General features: G+C 40.9%; 1 protein-coding gene across 1 annotated transcript in view; it reads right to left on the bottom strand.

Moving 5' to 3' along the window:
- The window catches only part of LOC115258218 (uncharacterized), a gene marked incomplete at its 5' end in the record, with an annotated part of 77,087 nt that extends 53,796 nt beyond the window's left edge, over positions 1-23,291 (bottom strand). Inside the window, 2 exon segments of the mRNA XM_062849374.1 lie at positions 18,024-18,138; positions 22,941-23,291. Of these exon segments, the coding sequence (XP_062705358.1) occupies positions 18,024-18,138; positions 22,941-23,291 (466 nt within the window).
- Positions 23,292-24,630: the final 1,339 nt, after the last annotated feature.

The following is a 24,630-nucleotide window of genomic DNA, read 5'->3' as shown; positions in this document are numbered from 1 at the left end:
ATTTTCTTAAGGAATTCTTGAATGATATCTTTGAAAGATTTCTCAAAGTAATGCTTGGAAGATTTCGCAGAAGAACCCCTGGAGTAATCCCTAAAGGTTTCCTAATGGAATCCTTGATCGATTTTTTTTTAAACAATGCTTGAGGCATTTCCTGAACAAAACCTTGACGCATTTCCAGCAGATATACGTGAGGCATTTTCTAGAGGGAATCCTACAGAATTTTCAGAAGAATTTCCTTGCAGACATTTCCTGGGGGAAAAAATCTGGAGAAATTCCTGTACGGATATCTGGGACAACTTTCTGGAGTTTCCTCCGAAGGATTTCTTGGAGAGATCCCCCTGAAGGACGTCCTGAACAACTTTCTGAAGGACTTCCCGACAGAGCCCCTGGGTAATTCTTGAAAGGTTTTCAGAAAGAATCCCTGAAGAATATTCGTAAGGAATCCCTTGAAGATTTCCTGGACAAATCTTTTCAGTACAGGTATGTTCCGTTTTTGTCACTATCCGTTATTATCACTATCCGTTTTTGTCACTATCCGATTTCGTCAACATTTCATTCCGTTTTTGTCAACACTAAAGTTTTTGTCAAATTTGTTCCTTCGAACACGAGTTATTTATAGTTTAACATTAATCTTGAGGCAATGCATCCATGAGTGAATTTGAAGCAATCACCAATGATGACATATAAGACGTATACGCTACAATAGCTTTGAACAAAGTTCAAATTCAACTGTAGATATTGTGAATTCATGCTTTCTCTCACGCATAATTTGATTTCTTATTTGAACATGAGAAAGTTAAGCCAATAGTCCGATATAAAAATTACTCTAGCTCTACGTACCAACTGGAACTTGGCCTGCCTCTTCAAGTGTTCTTCGAAAACTTGAACAGTTTGGGGTGCCCGTCATTGCCTGAATTTTTACACTACAATCTTTTTTACAAGACTTTTTTTAAGTGCAATAAACTCCACGCGGTTTTTTACACGATTTTCTTGAAATTACGCGATGTGCTGAATTCTTCTCTTCTGGTCGCTATTTCTTTTCGACGGGGCTCAAATTTCAACCAGAGATCTCTCTTGTCATCCTTGATACCCTGTCCAAATTTTCCCGTCCGAAACTGCTATATTCACTAGGTAAACTGGAGATTCCTATAGAATTTTATCCGGGATTTCATCTTTCGATTGCAGCTAAAAATGCAATCTTGGTTTCCTTCAGTAATTTCTACTGGCGATTCTACATTGTATTCCTACAGATTATTTAATGGATTTCTTCTGAGATATCGTCAGGCAATAATTCAGAAATTTCTTTAGGTGAATTAGGAGTTACGTCTTCCAGAAATAAGTTTCTCAAGGAAAGATGAGTCTAGGAACTTAACAAACGATCTGGGGTTTTCTCCAGCAACTGCTGAAGAACTCACAGAAGAATCTAAACGAAGAATCTTAATTCCCAAAAAAATCATAAAGAAATCCTATCAATTCTGAACTTATACAGGATTCCTAGAAGGAATTTCTCAAGGTTTCACACCAGGAAATACTGGAGGATTCTCAGGAATAACTCCCGGAGATTTCAACACAGAACATCAGGAGGACTCCCTGAAGAAATTTCTGGGGGGTTTGAGGAAAGAATTCCTGGAAGATTACTAGACTAAACTACTCGGATATTCCCAGGAAACGCAGTAAGAAGTCGTGGAGAATTATTATTATATTATCTTTTTTAACGAGATTGTCAGCCCAAGGCTGGTTCATCTACTAATCATGGGAAAATAACCAAGGTGAAAGATAGAATCCTCTTGGAAGTATTCATAATAAAAGTTCCAGTAGGTGTAGGTGTTTCTACTGCGCATAAATACCAAAACAAAGTCCTGTAGGAATCCTTATAAGAAATTTTTGGATGCAAGACATTCCAGGGAAAAATGTCATAAGAAACTCTTTAAAGAATCCAAGAAAGAACTTCTGATGAAATTCTAGAAAAAAAGTTGAAGGAATCCCAGAAATAAATTTTGGAGGAACCTCAGAATAAATCCCTGCCCAAGCAACACACATGGTTACAAAACAGTGACGGCAGCGCATGTAAGGGTTGCGCAGTACGTCACAGTGACTTACTGCGCAACCCTTACATACGCTGCCGTCACTGTTTTGTAACCATGAGTGTTGCTTGGGTGGAGAAATATCAGAAAAATGTTCTGGAGGGATTTCAAAAAGTAATCTTGGAAGAATTCCCGCAGGAAATTCTGAAGGAACGGAGATACTCCTATATTTCAAAAGTAAAATCTTGGTGAATCTCCAAAGTAACTCGAGTTGGAATAATTTCAACAGGATGTCTAGGTTAAATCCCAAAATGATTTTCTTAGCCCACCTTGTGCATTAGGGCCATTCTAGACCCAAACTGTACATTATGTCAGCGAGCTGTTCCTATCATAATGCATAAGGAAGGTTGATAAATTCCATTTCCTGGTGGAATATTTGAAGGTATTCCCAAAGAAACTCCAGGAGAAATTTAAAAAAATACATCTAGGTTGATTCGAAAAGGAATTTCTGAAGAAATCATAAGGGGCAAAACTTCTTTTCTCTAAAAATTCTTATCGAATTCCAAAAGATTAACAAGCGGCATGGTACAAGGTAACCTAGAAGAATTCTGGAGGAACTTCTTGGGGAATCCAAGATTCTAGAAAAGTTACAAGTGCTTGCTTAGAAAATTCCTGGAGATTTCCTAAAAGTATCCTAGACGAAACTTTTATAGGAATCTGTGAAGATGATACTCGTGGAGGAATGCCTTTCGGAAGGAAGCAAACATATCCTTTTTTGTTAGGTTATCGAAATTCTGTTCCTGGAGATTAATAATTCCTGGAAGTATGTCATATTTTAAAACGTCGATCCGGGTACTGGAACTGTAATGTGCGTCATTCTTGCGTTAAACGAAAATAAATTTCCAAAAATGTGGTCATAAATGTGGTGAAAACCTCTTGTCGGCGTCACAGTCTGTAAACTTTTGAATTTGAACTGGTTGCAGATGTGCTAAAATTAATGTCTTTACCTATTAAATTTCATAGTAAGCAGCATATTTGTACTTTTGGAATGTGTTCTACAGTAAAACTTCCAATTCATATTAAAATGTGGCAAAATATTTTGTCGAAGTAAATTATTCCGTTTTTATCACTATTCCGTTTGGGTCAACTGAAAATCGCGGACCGTGTTGATAAAAACGGAACATACCTGTACTAATTGTAAGAATTTTTGAAGGAGTCCTGAAGGAATTCCTGAAAATATCCCTAATGGATTTCCTAAACCAATCCCTTCAAAAATCTCAGCTGGAATACTTTGTTAAATACTTTGTTAAATAGATGAATATTTGAAAGAACCATCTTTTATCTAGATTCTAGAAGGTTAACAATTATTGAAAACGGTTCCGAGTCATTTGGTCGAACGCCTTTTGACCGAAAGGGTTATTTGGCCGAATGCCATTTGGCCGAATGCCGTTTGGCCGAAAAATGAATAATGAACTTAAGTGACCATGACACAGATTCCCGCATCATTATAACTCATGCGTATGATTCAAAGAAGTAAAAATCTTTGACATAATATTGACAGTTTCAACGCCAACTAATCCCTGAATGTCAAAACTAGAAAGAATAGCCTATGATTAAAAAAGGAAACATTTCTGATGATCATATTGGTATTGTCAACGGCTTTCAACCAAACGACTCATTCGGCCAGTTGGAATTCGGCCAAATGGCGTTCAGCCAAACAACATTCGGCCAAACGGCACTCGACCAAACGGTCGAACACCATTGAAAACGTCTATCGAAGTCACTTTCCACATGATCGCTTCGTATCTTTCAACATGATCGCTATAGGGAGGGGGAGTACAGCCGAACGTTGTGGTCCATACAAAGATTTTAGACTTCACGCTAAGACCGCTCAGCACCTAGAATGTGTAAGGCCTACTCATAAGTGCATAATTTCCAGACCACACCAAAAATGTGTAACAGTTACACATTCACAAAAACAGCTCGCGCACTCTTCTAGATGCGAAATGTATATATTTTATTGTTTACCAAGGTCACTAGTAAACCTAGCTAGATTACCGTATAATTTTTTTTTACGAATTTCACGATTTTGTGGATGTTATATCTTTTCAACGAAATGACGTAGCAACATTTTCAGCGCACGAAAATGTGCGTTTTTTAAAGCTCTAAAAAATGGTTCTTAGACAACTTTGATGAAAAATTTGAAACAAAAAAGATAAAGCGTTTAAACTGTTTTGACCAAATTTGGAGCATTTTCCCATAGTTTTCATAGGGTGACGCTAGAACAAATCGTTTTATTGCTTTATCTTTTTTGTTTCAAATTTCTGGTCAAAGTCGCCTAAGAACCACTTTTAGAGCTCTCAAAAACGCGCATTTTCGTGCGCTGAGAATGTTGCTACGTCATTCCGTTCAAAACATATCGATGGTTTTCTAGAAAAAAATGTCATTTTTCAAGTATTTTTCACTCGAGTTACAAAAATAACACCCCTCTAATTTTTTGATATGTTTTATAACAACATTTCTTCTTTTGAATGCGGGCAAGATATTTTTTATGTTTGCCCCAACCCATCATAACAGTATAACACCTTTTTAAAAAACTATATATTTTTTTAAGAAAAACACCTGTAACTTTTGAACCAAAAGAGATAACAACCATCTCAGCGCACGAAACCACGCGTCTTCAAATGCTCTACAAGTGTTTCTTGGGCGACTTTGATTAAAAATCGAAACTGAAAAAGTTAACGCCAGAAAACTGGTTTTTCTTGGTTCACCCTAAGCTTAATCAGAAAAATACCTCTAGATCGGTCAATTTTAAAGCTACATAAAAAGTGTCTTCAGCAAACTTGCTCAAAATTGATAGATCTACAACTTTACCGAAGAATGTATACAGTTATACTTGCGAATAAAAAAGTTTGGTTACCAATTTCTTGGAAAATATGGACCACCCTAATTTTCATGCACATTATAAAGAGGGCCTTATTATTAGGGACAACTTTGTAGAAGACCATATTTGCCTAAAAACTCATTTGAAGGCGTTAAATGCATCTTTCCGCGTAAATCTGGTTCGTGGACCACTGTGCGTTGTTGTTTCTGGTGAAGATGATTTTTTTTTCACGGCTCAGTCGTGACGAGAAGGACGATTGTCAACCCTGCATATATTAAAGACGAAATCGAATAGATTCACATAAATTTATAAATTACGACTACATGTATTATTTACGTCATTTCAGATGAAGATAATTATTCAGAAAGGAAGTATAGATAATGAGAGCAATTTTCCTGACCATAGAATGCTTGAATTTAACGAAAAGACGTATTCACATACATGGAACAATACTTTGTACAATTTGATTTATGTTCATGTACATAGTTGAAACACCATAGTAAATGCATAGATATTAAATAAAAAAAAAACATTGTTATTTTGATCCAGCATAATAAAATCTCATATACACGATGTTCAGTTAATGGAGCGTTATCAGCATAATAATTGTCGGATATGGATACAAAGCAGAAACTTTAAAATTTCGGTTTCAAAATGGCAAAACAGCTTCTTTCGGATTCGATGATACCTGAAAATTGGAGTGTGTAAAATGATATATGTTTGTATTTGCCATCAATATAATAAATGTGTCATCAAGTTCAACTATATACACTTACGTTTAAGTATGTATACCATAACCTCAAAACTACGACCATACACCCTAGTATCTAAATAGGAATCGGCTGAGTTAACAAAAGAGGTTAAAAACATCTTGCAACCTAATCGAATGGTGAAAACAAGGTATTATTTACATCTGCATTCCTAGAGCTTCTAGCAACAGAGGAAACTATAAAAAAAACTCGAATTAACTGAAAATTTCTATGAATCCATAAACCAACTACGACTACGAGGCAATAAAGAAACTGAAGAAGCTGATTGCTACTATCATACAGCGGATTTTAGCCAAAATGCAACAAGCGAGCAAATTAGTGACAGCCATTTTAGTTCAATTCCAATCCGATGAATTGGAATTTAGATAAATAAGTAAAATGTGACAAATTCCAGCATTCCGCAAGCCTACGGTGAGAGAGTAAAACAGATTAAACAGGCAACCATAACCTGCGATCGGTTCCAACTAACTACAATCGAGCAACTGAGAAGGTTAAACAAAAGAGAAATGAGAAGAGGTAGGATTTGCACGGGCAACCGGAAACGAATTTTGACTAAATTTTTGACCGAAAAAATATACTAAAGTTACTGAAAGAGGGCGGTGGGGGAGTATTAACAGATGAAAAAAAAAAATATTACAGCTTATAGTATTACACGAATTTTGGATTGATTTCGGTACCTGGCTTGGGCAGTTGCAAGAGTTTGTTATGGTTGCAGAAGTCAGTCGAGCAGCACTCGATCGTGAACGAGTTGCGCTTTTCCTTCGAGGTGAGACAACTCAACGGAAGCCGATCGGCCAGCTCGTACTTTTTCGGCTGGCAGCTGGAGATATTATTTGGTTCGGGGCCGAATTGCGCGCGGGCGAATGTGTGTGTGAGGGTGATCGTTCGGTTTTTTTGGGATTGCGGTACGATCGTACGAAGCCGTACGAGTGTGTTTGTGAGTAGTGAATGCGTGAGCGTGGGGAAAGAGAAAAAGAGAAAAAAAGGGAGAGATGAGAAATTTTGTTCGCTCTCTCGATTATTGGTTTCTTTCTGCTAAATGGTTTTATTACGGATTTTGTAAGGAAAATTTTCCAATTTACGAAACCAACGACGACGGAGACGGATTTGGGGGTACAATTGGCCGATGTTCGGTAGTCGCTCGAGGGTTAACTTCCTGGGAGGAAAATGGGGCAAACACACAAAAAATCGGAGTTTATTTTTAGCCGCAACTTACACGTAAAAACTCTGTCTACGAAGAGGCTGTTGGAGTTAGAACAAAGCGTAAAATACAAATTTCATCATTCGGTTAACATCGTTTTGTAAGAACAAAAAAGAAATAAAAGAAAATTATTAGTAAGCACTTGATTCTAATGGAGGTGGAATCGGCGAAAGTGCAAAAACCAAAAGAAAAATCAAAATAACGAAAACTCAACTGTTTATATTAGCGATGCATTCGAAATAAATATTCAAAAAATTTAACAAACAAAAAGGGGAATGGAAAAAAAAAAGAAAAACGGAAGAAACGTTAATAAAAAGAAAACAGAAAATAAATGCAAATCGCACCTTGCTCTAGCGGTAGCTGCGGCTTTAGATAACGGTTACAGAGATCGGGACCGAAGCAGCAATAGTGGTCATTATGTAGTTCTGCGCTTTTATTGCGGCACCAGTTCCAAGTGAACGGGCCGAGATAGTCCTTCCGATGGAGACACCTTGATTGGCGAAACGATGAGACGAGATAAGTATGAGTGTTTACGAGCCGTTCAACATAAGTCGAGACAATCTCTAGATGATCCGATCCCCCAACATCGGCAACAAAGTCGATTATACGCCTCCGCGCGAATCGCCGCCAATTGCCTGCATCGATTTTGCGCAAATTGTCGATTTAATTGCTACCCCACACACAGATCGAGATGACAGGCCAAGCGAATCGGAAACAAACAAACAAATCATACCCATTAATTAATTTGATGGCATTGCTTCTGAGCTATGAAGAGAGAGACTTCCCACGAAGACAAGTGACGAACCTTTGAACCATGGAAGCCAACATTCAGGCCACTAGTAATTTTGAGGAGGAGTTAAACAGTCGATTGTGACCTTGATTGTGATAAATGCTAACCATCGAAGTGAGTTCAACATAACTTTTCAAAGTGATCTATTATACAACGAGATGCACGTGAAACAGATCCTTGTCGACAGTTATTCGATATTTGAATTAGCCAGACACACGGTGTCATATTCGCAATTCTTCCTTTTTTCCCTACATGACTTCTCCCGCCATCCAAGACCCAACACCATCAAGACAGGAACTCGACCTTATTATGTCTGCGGGTGTTTCGCATTATCGATAGCAAATTGAACTTCCCGCGCGCGCCACAAGACGGTCGTCGTTCGTTTGCCGTTCTGTTCGGATACAAACAGCCAAACGATGTCGTCCATGGCAGCACAGCTCATTGTGAGCTCTCCATATCGTTAGGTTCAGTGAGTTCAGTGTGCGCGCGCGGAGACCCTTCCCGGGCTCAATTTCCGCTTTTGATTGCCAGAGGGGCGGAGAGAGGGGAGGGTGGTGTAAGATGTTTTTCACCTTACACCGGAAAATTACGCCAATACATAACGTAACACCCGGTCGGTCGTTTTGGGTAAAACACAAATTGGCTACAGCGTTCGAGGAAATTGTTAGTTCTTTCTCCATAATGGGGAAGTTCGACGCGATGACAGTTGACAATTCGGGGAGGTTGGATGAATTTTCTGGAGAACCATGCTGCGGATATTGTAGAGTAGAAAGATGGCAACGTATAGATCTTTTACGCCGCGATTGGAGAGCGAGCAAACAAGAAATCAAAGCCGCAGTTCATCAGAAATATTCGGTTCTCTAAAAGCAATGCTCAATTGAACGAAACAAAAGAGTATGGGAAGACTAATAACTACTACTAGGGTTCGAAAAGTCGGTACAAGATAATAACTACTAGTTACCCAGACAACCAGGAGTCGTATAAGAAACCACGTTGTACATCGTATAAAGTACTATTTTAAGTCACTATCGCATATATGTACGGCCGACTGACAAATTTCATCGCATATGATGTTATTTTTTGAACTTATTACGATGTATCAGGTAAAATCATATAAGAATACAAATAAACTTTTATAAGATATGAGCACATCGTAGCAGATGATATTCTGATGTTTTATTGCGATGAACTTTTCTTACGCGCAAAAGTGTGCGAGCGAACTCGCAAAGTGTCAAATGAATTCGCATAATTGCGTACTGCGATGATTATACGACTTCGCTTGGTACTTTTCTTGTTGTGTCAGTTTACCTCGCATTGGTGTATGGATGAAATCGCATAAAAGTACAAATTAACTCGATGAAGTGTGCATACAAACTCGCATAAGCTAGAAGCGTTTATGTTGGCATTACGCGACAATTAAAGAGTTTCTGTTGCACTGTGGATGCAGTGCCAAAAAGCTACAAGGAAGTTAACAGCCATAATTATGGGTGCAAAGTCATCATTATTTTGTTGGGTTGGTAATCAACCATGGGAGGTGCTAGCCAGAGAGGGGCAGTGAAAACTGTACGGAAAATCGTTTTAAGCCTGCCAAACACGCACAGCGCAAGTGAACCAAGTGCATTCCAACAAACACTGAGGTGAGTTAGAATATCATGATAATTAATTAGCTTGTTTCATAAGTAGCGTTTGGTGTTGTGTGTGAAGTGTGGCTCAACAATCCAGAGGTCATTAGTTCGATATCGAGCTGACAGAATTGTTTTTTTTATATTATTAAATCGCATAAGATGCTAAATTGCATCGCAATATTTCACGCGGTGCATCGCATAAGATATCGCTTCAAGTCATATAGCGTTATTATTGTTCCTCCAATGCACGTATAGCGCCTCCACTTTTGTACGCATAAGGCACTTTTACTGCATCTTATGTGATGTAAATTTAACGCATAAAAGTACGTATAGCATGAACATAAACTTTATTGTACGTGCAAATTGATTGTCTGGTTAATATTATTATTATTATTACTTTATTAGAGAGATTTTCAGCCCTAGGCTGGTTCATCTCTTTGAATGTCTAACTAGATGCTGGCCGACAAAGGTGAAAAACCCTCAAATGACGGTGACTTCCCAAGTAACTGCCTAGGAATAGTCGTGATTTGATGCGTGGTTTAGTGAAGAAAATGTGTCGCGCAGCTAGCAAATGAAGAAATTGAAACGTATGTGCGATTGCTATTAAATTGGAAGCTTTTTCAGTTATGGACTCTTTCTAAGTTGATTATAGGATTTAATAAAAATGCTTGCCAGAACTTGACCAGATGTGTGGAGATGAGTGGGTCTATGTTATTGTAGATGAATCTAGCATCTTTGTTACTTCTTCCACGAGGTTGTGAAATAAACCCCTTCGCAAGGAGTGGGAGGACTAGGGAGGGTAGATATTGTATTACGCATAGGGAACCCCATTACACTGCTGAGCTTTCTCAAAGAATTTGCAGAATCATTCGAGGCAGCAATCGGGAGAGAAGCTACCCGGTGGCACTCGCAAGGCTAGGACCCAGTAGTAACCCCGAAGCAAAACGGCAATGAAGCCCTTGAGTCAGGTTCCAGCCCAACGGCCCAGAAGGTTGGGAAGGGTGCGCCCGAAAAGGCCGGTCCATCCCGGGTTGAAGGGGTCCTCAGCCACAACAGGTTAGGGCTGACATGGGGTAGGACGTCACTTGGATCCTAGTGGACAGGCAGAAGAAAAGAAGCCTGCAACAAAGTGGTCCGGTTCGCAATGAACAAAACAAGAGTGACGTTCTGATCATCAAGACCAACGAGTCCAAGTATACTCGAAGGTCCTGAAGGCGATGATAAACGATGCTCACGGATTTGGGAGCCGACGTACACAGTATCAGACATACACGCACCGTCGAAATTATCCTTGAGCTCAGGAAGATCATCGATCGCAAGGGCCTTTCCTACAAATGACGGGCAGAGGAAGCCCTTGACGAAAAAGTAAAGGTGAGAGCTCTCACGGCTAGAGCGGAGGAGAACGTCGCGGCCCTGCGGCAACAGTGCAAGGTGCAAGTGACCACCGGTCTTCAGGATGCGGAAAGATCCGTTATGGACATTATTGCCCTGATTCGGCTTCTGTACGACTGTATGGAACACCCCAAAAATGTCTGATTTGTTTCGGGAGATCCGAGAACAACAAACACCCGAAGAGATACCCAAAGTATCTGGCCTTCATGGAAACCTCAGGATCCACAGCTGGTAAATCACATTGCAGATAACGCAGGGGCAGAATCGGAAACGGTGATTGGATTGTAGATGGGTCCAAAATGGTGGCAATATGAACGACGGGCCGTGTTCAAGTTAACAGCCTTGTAGGTGATGATGATTAACCTGGGCTTGTTAGGGGAATATCTGTAAATAAAAAATAAAAAGAAAATCGGGTTAAGTACGGTTCCTTTGAATTCCACTAAGAATTTGCATCCTTTGACAGATACGTATTTCGAACTCAACTGTAAGTTCGTCTTCAGTGTCTTGTACTTGACTCGACTCAAGTACAAGACACTGAAGACGACCTTACAGTTGAGGTCGAAATACGTATCTGTCAAAGGATGCAAATTCTTAGTGGAATTCAAAGGAACCGTACTTAACCCGATTTTCTTTTCTATTTAACCTTGTAGGTGTTTGAACTACGTGCACTGTGTAGCTAATAGCAACAGATTTGCGACCTGTGGTGTTATTCGGTCATCATTGCGCTTGTCGGTCGAGGTGGAAACCCAAGACTTTCGCGTTAGATGTGAAACTCCTGCTAGAGCTAGGCTTTCGAAACGATTGAAAACCGACAGGCCTGATCTTTTATTAGAGGTTTCCACCCACTCTCCGGCCACCGTTAAACATATAGGGCTCATTTCATTACATCGGGTGGAAGCCACGGCCAGTTCCTGGGTATTGATTTCATCACAGCAATAAAATGATGGCCCAGAAGAACTTTTACACAGAGTTGCGCAAAATCAGTCCTGTCATTTGACTACTGGTTTTGCATCACCATCACTTTCACTGTCTGCCGTTCCTCTGCAAAGTGACGTAGGCGACATTGACAATTTTGGTACATTTTTGGTTTTTATGCATCTAACTCTTGGTCGTATTCTGTGATGCTAGGTTACCACTATATATTGCATCATAGTATGTATAGCAGACATACCACAATGTTATTATTTCACCAGATTATTTACCATAAGACGTTGAAATTTGGAATGACGCTTACATCACCTTGCAGAATTACGGCAGTGTAGGCCCCGATCAATATCAAGATCACAATGACCGGCAACGACTTTTCATACTGACCAGGACTCCAGAGCTATTATTACACTTTCATTGCAACTGAACTGACAATTTGGCAATTTTCTACATATTCAAATGTAATCACGGCAAGTGTTTGTTTTGATTTTTAAACCGAATTTTAAAGATGACCTCCCGAGTAGGTGCAAAAATCTAATGAATAGCATATTCAGTTATGATTGATTGAATTACTGAAGAGCAAAAACTGATATTGGTTTGATTGATATAAGAGGTAAAAGAACAGAAATAATAGCAAAATCTATTATGGTGAACTACTCAATAATAGCTCTTTAAGATATTACAAGATCAAAACAATAGCAGACAAGATTTGACACTTTTTTCTCGAAAAAAAAAATAAAAAAATGTCAGCATCCAGCATCGAACCTACTACCTTGGGAATCATAGGCAGCGATGCTTACCACACAACTGTGGCTCGCTGTTGTAAATAACATGGGAATAAGAGCATGCGGTTCTTCGTTTCCACAGCTTAGAAAAGGGCACATGGCATTTCACTAACATTGAGCCATCTCTATGGGTGTATGTGTTCCATTTCGTGCAGAAGAGCTAAACTTGCTGTTATGTAGAAATGTTCAGCTATTTCGACAAGAATACAAACTGATATCATATCACTTTGAGCTATTCGTGCGATGTTCATTAGATTTTTGAAAAATCCATCAAAATCACATCGAGCTATGACAGCAAAAAGTGTTCGATTTGAGATATGATTTAGATATTCTCGTCTACCCGGGCTATCAGTGATATCTAACTGCCATCGCAGTTAGTCCAGATGTGATGGAAAAAGGAAAATGACGGAGACTCAGCAGAGCACACACTGAATTGGATCGCAGTCAGTCTAGCAGAATCGGCGGTTTGCCTATCATTGATAGTGACAGAGAGCAACTCTGCTTTTTACCTTTTACCAGTTGATGCCCATCTGAGACACGGCACGGTCAAGCCATCGGAGACTCTGCCCGTTTATGACCGGGTGTAATGAGGACTGCCAGCCATCTTACACCCCAACTTACGAAATATTTGGCTCGAGTTCTTAAAAACTGTGAACACACACGTAAGAGCAATAAGGGAACATTTCTTGCACGCTCACTGAACATGAGCGATCAAATAGCATCTCTGGCTAGACGATTCATTTCTGCCCAGCTGACTTGCGCGCAACCGAATCTCAGTGATGAAGTCACTTAAAAGATACTTGGCTCCTGTTATGGACATCAATGGTGGTCGATAGAGCAATTCACGCAGATGCTGGACTGTATAAAGCCAGAGTTGACAGGACGAAATTCGCTAAACAGCAGGTGACGTCAATGCATTGGGTCGTGAAATGGCGTTTCACGATCTAACAGGATGAAATCTTGCTAGTTGCACTGGTCATGCTCGATGTCGATCTGGCTAATGACGATAAAAAAGTACCTTTCACAGGAACGGAACGCAGTTGAATAACGACGTTACTTTTTGCAGTCCTGGCTTGACAAATACTTTCATCTAAAGGGTAGATGATGCCTACGCTCACAGCGACTACCTGGCGGTTTGTTACAGTATCGTCTACAACAATAGCAGGCAGCGAGTATAAGGTGCGACCAGATCAAGCCCTCATACTTCAACAACAAGGTCGTCTACCCTGGAAATGGGCGACCACCACCGTGTAATAGCTTGAGTCGTGAACTCAAGCTATTACAAATCTAAGCCACGCATTTATACGAACTAAGTAACGAATGCAATGAACACGTGATTGCGGTGATAGGAGCGGGCGGGATGAACGACGGATGGCGTTTGCGGTTGCGGTAGTCGTGCTCAAGACCGAGATATGGACAGGCCTGTTATGAAGTCCTGTGTCAGAGTGCCGACCCGAATTCGTGGGGTGACACATAAAAGATTGTGATGGCTAACCCGACGTCTCCACTAAACAGAAATGTCTTGCCTTTTTTTCGCACAGATGTGTCATAATAATGACAGAAATGTTCTCTCGTTTTTTTTGCAAAGATAGCAGCGTTGTTTCTGTAATGTTTTCCCTATTTCTGTTTAGTGGAGACGTGGGATAAACCGCTCGAAGTGTAATGTCCGAGTAGTCTCCAGAGATGGTAGGCCAAGGCGCACCATGAGCGCAAACGAATGAATGCAAGTAGTAATGCATGGAAGGTTATTCACAGTTCTCCTAGTCTATCTATCGCGGCGCTCAAAGAGTTTCAGAAACTCGATTCGGTCGACAACTGTGAACGCAAGTTTAAGAGCTTGGCCAAAGCTTAGAAAGATATTATTAGGAACCAACACCAACACGGGAATCCTTTATTAAAATGAGACAACTCTGCTTCACATGGCAGAACACTTTGTTGAAAGTTTTGCGCGCAATTGAGAAGTACTTGGACGAAGGGAAGTATGTTTGCTTACTCTTTTTCCATCAATCGATTCTGGTCCAGGAAATGAATAGAACCAAATTCAATCACTCTAATATCACGAGAAAATGAATGATGAACGTATTGGACAGGTTTGTGGATAACAATGTTGTTCCGGTTGATTGAAGACATGTAAAAAATCAGGAATATCTGCATTAGATCAAAAAAAATGTGCTATTCAAATACGATGCTCACGTGTTTTTAGAAACGCAAATGAACTAACGATTGCCTTGCGTTGCGTTCTTCAGAGATGCAGTTTGTCTTCAATTGAAAGCAAAAACGGGCTCAACGTGTTCGGATACCAAGAGGGATTTTGATTCAAGTGATTTTTTCATACAAACTCCTCATTTTCTACTAGTTTTTTGTACAATTCGCTCTTTGAACAGCAATAGAATTTTGAGATAAAATATATAGAATTACCGTGACCGGCCCTAATTCTGCGCAGTCCCTAATTCGGCGCACTTTCTCGAATATACTACAAAATCACGGACGCTAGTTCAATATTAGCTTCAAATATATTTTTTGAATATTGCTTCAATAGTAATAAAAAAGTTTGTGAAGAAAAATTTTTCAAATCAACCATCATTATTTTGTAAAAAAATAAAATGATGTCGCAAGTACTGTAAATTGCCTGAAATCTGTGTCCGTTAGCGAAACTGCTAAAAAGTTGCTTCATGAGCTGAAGCATTTTGCGAAATAAATAATGAAGAGAATGTCTACTTTTCCACACGCATCCTGTACTGCTGTCTTCGAGGAAACAGAATCGGCAAAAAACAATTGAGTTTTCTTCTTCTTTTTTTAATCTTCTTGTTCTTCTTAGGTGCGCAGAATTAGGAACCGATATTAAATGGTGGTCCTAATTCTGCGCAGACATTTCAACACTAAGTTTTGACCATATAATTAATAAACAAACATCATATAAATGCCACCATAGTTATAACTAGGATATTCTATGTTTCTAGCAATCCGGTGAATGTAATTACGGCTCAACAAGTTAGTTTATGAACTTTGAAGGCTAATTTACGATTTTTGAATTTTTGATCTGATAGTTCGACCGGACTAACCACTTGTTTTAAACATTTGCTATCAACCTCCGGGGAAATTTTATGTATTCATGCAAGCATTCGTCAAATGCGAGATATGATGTGAGTTTACATAAAATTTTCTTAAACAGTGGAAACCCTGGAGTTAGACAAGAAAGAAGTCTCAGTTTGCAAACGAAGATTGTGCCACCTTGTCATAGCGAAAAAGTTTATATTGCCTTTAGAAATGAAAGTAAATTGCACTAAAATGTGCATATGCGAATAACTAAAAATCTTTACGTAGTAGTATTCGATAATGCTACAAAATCCTTTTGTGTATTATGATTAAAATTCCCTTTGCTTAGTAATCAAAGTAGGTAGTATCAATGTTGAGGACATGCAAAGTTCGTATAAAAGTTGAAAATGAAGAATTTAATTGAATTTCGTCTATGAATCATGTTCACATTACAATATGTTATCTCTTTAGAGTTTTTTCCATGTGCGCAGAATTAGGAACATTAGTGCGCAGAATAAGGAACATTCCAAAAATGGGTGCGCAGAATTAGGAACAGAGACACACTTTAGAATTTTCATGATTTTACATATAAATTGATTGTTTTGTATAAGAATTACATTTTTCCCTCATTTACAAAGCTAATAACTATGTGCAGTCAAAAATTCAGCCAAATCGGTTCGATTTGGAATTTGTTACAGCTGATTGAAATTGAAAAAGTCTTAGATGCGCAGAATATGGGCCCTCCACAGTATATCAATATCACATTATCCGCAACTCCATCATAAGTTTCAATCAAAGAAACATAATCTCAATTGCAAAATTGATTCAAATTTTAAATTTGAGCTCCACAGCCCACCCCACACGCTGTTATCCAAACAATTCGAAGGATAATTTTACAGCTTGATTACATCGTTTTGCAATCCTGGCAAACTCGGTCAGAACGGAACGTCCATCGTCGGCGGCGGCATTCAATTTGCAAATCCAAATGATCTCGAATATTTTCCCCTTTCCTCATTGCCTTTTGTGGACTGATTCCTCCTCCTCCATTGCAATTCAACCGATCTACAATGGAACCAAATTTACACACTTCCAAGCACTTGCACCCCCGATGGAAACGAGAGAACAAGGGAATGATTAAATTAAATTTCAAACTGTACTCCATTCGGAATTGAATTGGCTCTAACCCGGTTGTTGGATAGAAGAGTACTATCGCCAGTACCGGACCGGCGTGGGTCATACGGTTGCACAGTGCTGGATGGACTGTGGCGTGAAGAAAAGAAGGGAAGAATTGCGAAAAAATAACTTTCAAAGCGAAAATAATAATAAAATAAACTCTGAAATCGAACCGAAATGAAAACGATGGGATACATCGCTGGCGTTACAGGGCTGGTAGTGGTTCAAGAACAAAGATTGTATACAAAGGGTAATCCAAGAGACTATGATGTTGTCCAATTCAGCAATAGAAAACATTTTACTCTCTGGTCGGTTTCTAGTTTTCTACTGTAAAATCTCACAAAAAATTTTTTTTCAACGAATTTATCATTCTGCATGGCGAAAAAAGAGTCGAAATAGTTGAATATTGTAACTATTTAGCGAAAAAAACTGACCCCCAAAAATAGTGATCTAGTAGTAGGACCTTAAAATAACCTTATAAGTACATAACTCACAACCAGCCCTGCAACAAAGAGCCATCTACCTTCACCCATCACATCCCGAGATTGAACGGGAACATCCAAGGATGCCGATATGCCCGATAGGGAGGGGACTCAAGGACACCGACAAGCAAACACCAGGAGGAAGCGGCAGGAAACCAACTATTAATATCACAAAGGAAAATGAACCAAAAATTCAATTGAAATTTAAATGCAGATCACGATAGAGGCGGCACAAAGACCGACTGGCTTCCATGGTTGTTGGTTGCCGGACGACAAATGGGAGTGTACACGACTGAACATCCGACGGAATTAAAGGACTCCAGCCCTAGCCCAACTGAGCTCCTCCTAGCCACGCGTATTTCACAAGAAAGCCGATTTGTGTGTGTGTTTTTTCCCTACTTCGTTCGTGCTGTGAATGCTTCTCTGAAAATTATTATTAAATTTAATTAAAACAGTCCCGCGCTCCAATCGTTCTCTCACAATTAGTCGACTTCCGTGTCGTGTCTGTGTGCGGATCCGGCGACATGGGGCGGCAACCTACTACCAGGTACCTAGCTAGCGAAAGAAACCAACGGAGAATCATCGGATTCCAACCATCTCGAAGGAAGCATCCCTTCTTCTTTGAAGGTGAACAACAACAGAGGACACACTCCTTCTCGAAAAAAAAACACCCGAAAAGACGCCGGGAACTGCTGCAACCGTCGTCGCGAGATGGTATGTAATGAATGACGATGAGTTGAACGTAATAATAGGATTACAAAAATTAGAGAACAGAGAACCCTGTGTGTTCCCTGTGTGTCGTGAGAATCTTCCCCCGAAGGAGAAAGAAAAACACATCCGGAGGGACGCGCTTCGAGACGCGCCCCCTTAGTCCCAATTTGCTAGGGAAGGACTCCTCAAGGGAGCCCCAAACAAATCTTGGTTGGTAGCGTACCTGTACGAGTACTTGTAGACGCCATGCTCTAGCGACAGGGAAGTGAAGCACAGTCCATCTGTTTCGCACACGTAGTTCTGATCCTTGCAAATGTCACAGTGACATTTTAATAATTCTGAAAAGAAGAGAAAGGAAAAATACCAGATTTAAAATATGACTCAACGAGATATTGCTGTTGTAAGGCTGATGAAAACAGCAGTGTGACGAAATTAAAACGTGGCAGTGGCAGCGACGGCAAGTTCGTTGCTTTCTGTTGAGCTCCAGCAGAGATTTATGGGTTTTAATTTAGCGCTAGTGGCGGCGATTGGAGAGGGTGGCATAACGAATGACGGTTGGGAGATATTCTCGAGCAAAATGAAGTCTTTCTAGTTGTGTGGCGGTCCCCTGACCAGTTGTTTCCCGTTACGGTAGCTTCAAGAGTTCATTAAGTTGTCAACAAGTGTCAATCGACACAACCAACAAGTTCATTCCTGATTAAATCACAGAACTGAACCACATATGTTATTTAGCGATATTATATAGCCCTGATGTCTGTAAATGTTCAAGTAGTTGAAAAGTGGTTTGTTTCAAATAACTCATTCTATTTCTTATCAAACTTGAATTTAAGGATACTTTTGAATCCTCCACTACGTCCTACAACAACTCTAACTCTATAGCTCAATTTATCGGCTGTCTTGCATTATTTGGGTTAATCCTTAAGTGTTTATGACGCGAAGCATAAGTCTGCAATGTAGGGGAAAAGTGTGTATTATCGTCAGGGTGGGTAAAGCCCGTCACCCCAATGTTAATTAAAAAAAAACAATTATTTATTATCTTTTTGGCTCCACGTCTTATTTTTTTTTATCATTTTTGCCCAAGTAACATTTTGATGACCAATTAGTCTAGTAGAGGTTTTGAGAATCGCCATAAAACTGATTTCTTTTTATTTTGGTTTTATGATGGTTCTAAGAACCTCTTCTAGTCTATTGGACTGAAAAGTATTACTTGGGTGCCGTTTTAAGACTCTTCTCAGGTAATAATTCCGTTGCTGATTGGTTTTGTTTCATTTTTATTGCGGTTTTATTACAGCAGTCGCTTAAACACACATGTTTATGACAACTTTTATCAAAATCATTGATGAAAGATTTTATAGAATTCTTAAAGCTATCCATAAAACCAGAATTCAAGAGTAAACAAAAAAAAACTCTTCAATATGGGAAATTTATTACAGCTTTAAACTAATTCAATAAACTAGCAATAAAACTGTCAGAACTCTCAACAGATGACGTTTCATTCGATTAGCAACAACATCTGTGGGTAATTAGTAGTCATAGCAGAAGCTATGACAACACTGGCCATCTTGTAAACGTTGATTTTCGCGAAGTATGGATGTCGCCATATTGAAGAATTGGAAAACAAGAATGGAAAATAATAATAATTTAATGATGATAATATTCACCATTTTCGAGGTGCATTCATTTTATACTTCTACAATCCCAATATTCAAGGTGAAATTAAATGCACATAAGCCTCAGAGCATCATAACTTCTCAAAAAAAAAACTTTGCAATCATCGCTCTCTACTTGCATATGACATCTCTTCCTGAACTTTTCATGCCATTTAAGAAACTTCCCTGTACCACTGAGTTCGATCAGAATTTAGAAGAAAAACAATAATAATGAGCTGCCAAACTTTTTGTATTTTGGCGGATAGTGAAAAAAGGCAGCCGAGATTCTTCAGGATTTTTTTTTATTTCTCCTACAATTTCTACAAAGATTCCTACTAGAATTCCTTCCAGGTTTCCGCCAGGAATGTCTTAACGAATTTCTGTAAAGCTTCCTTTGAGTACTCCTAAGAGTACAGTAATGCTTCCTGGAAATCCTCCGAGAATTTCCATCGGGATGCTTCCATAACATCTAGTGGAAATTATCAAGGGATTCTAATTGGGAATTTTACAGCATTTTTTCCAAGAATTCTTACCGAGATCTTTCAAGGATTTCTTCTGGGACTCTTCCTCATATTCCTACCGAGATTTCTGAGAATTCTCCATGGATTTTACTGATCTTTCTCCAGACATTGCTAGCGGGATGTATCCAAGGATTTATTCATTTATTTTGTTCAACATCAAATTCATGATAACACTGAATCAACAATTTGTCGCCATAATACTCGTTTTGCAGCTGCAGCTCTCCAACGTCGGTCACGCCCAACGCTCGCCAGATCACGTTCCACCTTGTCCGCCCATCGTGCTCTCTACCCTCCACGCCTTCTTGTACCAACCGGATGGTTAGTAAACACCAACTTTGCAGGGTTGTTGTCCGGTATTCTTGCAACATGCACTGCCCACCGTATCCGTCCAACTTTAGCCACTTTCAGGATGTTGGGTTCGCCGTAAAGTGCAGCGAGCTCGTGGTTTATCCTCCTCCGCCACATACCGTTCTTCTGAACGCCGCCGAAGATCGTCCTTAGCACGCGTCGCTCGAAAACTCCGAGTGCTTGCAGGTCCTCCTCGAGCATCGTCCATGTCTCGTGTCCGTAGAGAAAACATCCCCGTCTATCGTAACATCGCTGCCAAGGTTTGTCCTGTCTCGCTCAGTCCCACCTACCAGCATGTACTTTGTCTTAGCTACATTCACCACCAGTCCGACCTTTGCTGCTTCACGTTTCAGGCGGGTGTACAGTTCTGCCACCGTTCCAAATGTTCTAGCAATAATATCCATGTCATCCGCAAAACAGACAAATTGGCCGGATTTCGTGAAGATCGTACCCCGGCTCGTCGCATAACACCTTCCAGGGCGATGTTGAATAGTAGGCAGGAAAGTCCATCACCTTGTCGTAGTCCCCGTCGAGATTCGAATGAACTACATAGTTCACCCAAAATCCGTACGCTGTTCTGCACACCGTCCATCGTTGCTCTTATCAGTCTGGTAAGCTTCCCGGAAGAGCTGTTCTCGTCCATGATTTTTCATAGCTTTGTGCGGTCGATACTGTCGTATGTCGCCTTGAAGTCGATGAACAGGTGGTGCGTTGGGACCTGGTATTCACGGCATTTCTGGAGGATTTTCCGTACAGTGAAGATCTGATCCGATGTCGACCGGCCGTCGATGAAACCGTCTTGGTAACTTCCCACGAACTCATTTACTTTAGGTGAAAGTTGACGGTAGATGTAGTGAATAATGTTGATGTAAGACTGACTTAATCAAGGTAGGCAATGACATTGATTAGGATGACAGTTTGTTAGAATAAAGGTCATTCTGTAAAAGCACTTCAAAGAGAACAGTTGTATTTATTGAACAAGCCTATATTTCCACTGTAGATGATCTGGGATAGCACTTTGTAGGCGGCATTCAAAATGGTGATCGCTTTTGTTCTCACACATTAACTTGTCGCCTTTCTTGTGGATCGGACAGATTATCCCTTCCTTCCACTCCTCCGGTAGCTGTTCGGTTTCCCAGATCTTGACTACTAACTGGTGCAGACAGGTGGCCAACTTTTCCGGGCCCATCTTGATGAGTTCTGCTGCGATACCGTCCTTACCAGCCGCTTTGTTGTTTTTGAGCTGGTGGATGGCATCCTTAAACTTCCCTCAGCGTGGGAGTTGGTTCGTCCCCGTCCTCTGTTGCACCAACATAGTCATGTCCTTCGCTACCTTGATCCCCCGTGCCTACATTCTCTTCGCCATTCAGGTGCTCGTCGAAGTGCTGCTTCCACCTTTCGATCACCTCACGTTTGTCCGTCAGGAGGCTCCCGTCCTTATTCCTGCCGATTTCGACTTGCAGCACGTAGCCTTTGCGGGATGCGTTGAGCTTCTGGTAGAACTTACGTGTTTCTTGTGAACGACACAGGAGTTCCATTTCCTCGCACTCCGCTTCTTCCAGGCGGCGCTTTTTCTCCAGGAAGAGACGGGTCTGCTGCTTCCGCTTCTGTCTGTATCGCTCCACATTCTGTCGGGTTCCATGCTGCTGCATTACCACCCGCGCTACATCCTTCTCCTCCAGAACCGCTCTGCACTCCTCGTCGAACCATGAACCTGATGTACTCAAGGATGTATCCAGGATTTTCTACCGAGACTTGCCCAGATTCTACCGAGATTGTTCCAGGGATTCCTCTCGGGTTTCATTCATATTTCTACCACGATTACTCCAAGAATTCCCATCGTGTTTCTTCTAGGGGTTTCCAGCCGAATTATTCTAGGAATTCCTCCAGAGATTCCTATACAGCAACCTTATAAAATCATCTAAACGGAATCGGTTTATTACCTAAGTGGAATTCAATGTTGTAAAAGAGCTCAAGTAGGGTGAGTGGCTAAGAGATGTGGAGGTGAGCGCTTCTAACCCTCCTTGGGCATTAGGGTCATTTTTGAGCCAAACCGTACACTACGTCAGCGAGCTGTTCCCAACGTGATGCAAAGAAAGTTTAACGGGTGTTCCAAGACTTTTCTGAGCGTTTTAGGAGGTTTCAGAGAGTTTTAGGGCTCTCCCATGAACTGCAAAGGGGCCTTCAGAGGGGTTTCACTGAAACTCCACTTTTGAAGGTTTCAGTCTCTAAACCACTCAAAATTTCACACGGTAATGACAAAAATATCTAAAGTAATACTCCCATTCACAACTCTGGCTAGAACGAATGCGTCTCAAGTCCGCCAGATGGTGCATAGCAATATTTTTTCGAGAAACCTCGTTTTCGCCACTATTTCAGCAACCATGAACATAGAACAAGACTTTCGTGAAGTCCCATTAAAACCCTCCCGAGTTGTCGCCGCAACACGCTGGAGGTGCTAGAACTCAAACAAAACGACAAAACCAACCGCCTGCCACACCGGTGAATCCTTCTCATCCTCCACGCCTGTCAGAGGGGCCGAAGTCAGAGAACAAAACAGGAGACCACACTGCCGCAAACCCAGAAGAACTGCTCACCGCCCGCCGCGGAACAAACACTTACTTGTTTTATTTTTATCCGCCGTCAGCGTCAATGTTTGCGGCGAATTATGCGACAGCGGCGATGACAGCGACGACGACGATGATGATGATGATGCCGAAGACGAGAATAGTGTCGCTCCGGCTGCTCCGGACAGTTCCGATGCTCCGCTACTGTCTTCCAAGCCGCTACTGCCACCGTTCTCATTCGAGTTTAAATATTTTCCATTAATCTGCTGCTGCTGTTGCTGCTGGTGGCGGTGGTGCTCCTTGACTAACGACCCCGTCGCAGCCGAATCGCCATAATCGTTGGGACTACTGCTGCTGCTGCGTTTGCTGTTGGTGTGCCGGAGGATCCTTGACGAAGCTGCCGCAGCTGGAATGAAAAACGAGAAATCAAATTGAGAGATTAGTGGTTGTTTTATTTTTCAACTTTAGCGATGGTCGTCGTCGTTGTCGTCGTCATCGGTGCGGTTAAGCCCGGGTGGAACAATAGCGAGAACGAACGCTTTCTTTTAATTTTGAAGCAAACGGGGGGATATGAAAATGCGCCGCAGTGGAAGAAGATATAAAAGTTAATGGTAAGTGTTATGCGCGCGGCAAACTCTGGGACTCTTGTCTAATTTAGGGACTGATTTCACGCATCAAGTCCGAATCGTCGCCTTGATGACTCCTAATGCTAATGCGAATCGTTCTGGGTTGGTAAATGAGGCACCGTGGATGTCAAGTGCGAAATTAATCGCGGGATGGAATGCTGTGGATCAATTTATCAACGGTGATAACAATTTTGGACCGTGGTAATAACTAGCAATTCTATACATTAGTGTATCAAACTCGAGATCATTCGACAGATCTATATTGTTACTTCAAGCGAGGTACCAAAGGCACTATTCGCCTGGAAATCTCTGTATGACAAAATAAATTTTAAAAATATATTGTTTTTTAATACTTGGCGGTAAACTAGAGGACGGCATCTGACGGCGTCACATGAACAACGAATTGTACCAAGTATATAAAGAGCTGGATATAGCTATGTGAATAAAACACGGCAGGCTGCGGTGGGCTGGGCACGTAACTCGTATGCCGGAGGAACGATAAGCTAAACTATATTCAGCAGAGAATCAGGAAGGGACCGTCAGCTTCGTGGTAGGCCGCGCACACGTAGGATTTTTGCAGTTGAGGAGAACCTAATGGCTCTAAACGGGTGACTGGAAGCGATTGGCCCAGGACCGAAACCAGTGGAGGCGAATGCTTCATTCGGCGTAGACTCACCGCTACGAGTTGTAGCCCATCGAGTATATTGTTTTTTTTATTCAAAAAGACAATATCATGTTTGTTAGCGCTCTGTTACCGTGTCATAATACTCCACACATCGAAGGCATTAGTCATTCAATAAAAATCCGTCCCAACATCTCGACATCAAACGCCCAAAGCCCACCCTTCCGCTAATAACAGCAATTTTGCCTAATACCCCGATTATCTTATCGCCCAGGTTGGTATCTTATCGTTGGGAAAGCACGAATAAAACCTACTCTCGATTCCATCTGTACCAACCTGCAATTGTACGACACTGCAGTCAAACAAACCGGACGACTACCTCCCTATCTTCCGTGTCATCACATTCCTGCTAGGCTAGTTGTTGTCGTTGTGCGTCGTCGTCCATGTGAATGTATGCAACCAACGATATCCGGCTGATAGCGCAAAGATAATACCGA

Source organism: Aedes albopictus, chromosome 2, assembly GCF_035046485.1.
Source record: "Aedes albopictus strain Foshan chromosome 2, AalbF5, whole genome shotgun sequence".
Taxonomy (NCBI): domain Eukaryota; kingdom Metazoa; phylum Arthropoda; class Insecta; order Diptera; family Culicidae; genus Aedes; species Aedes albopictus.
This window is presented reverse-complemented; position numbering and strand designations above follow the sequence as displayed.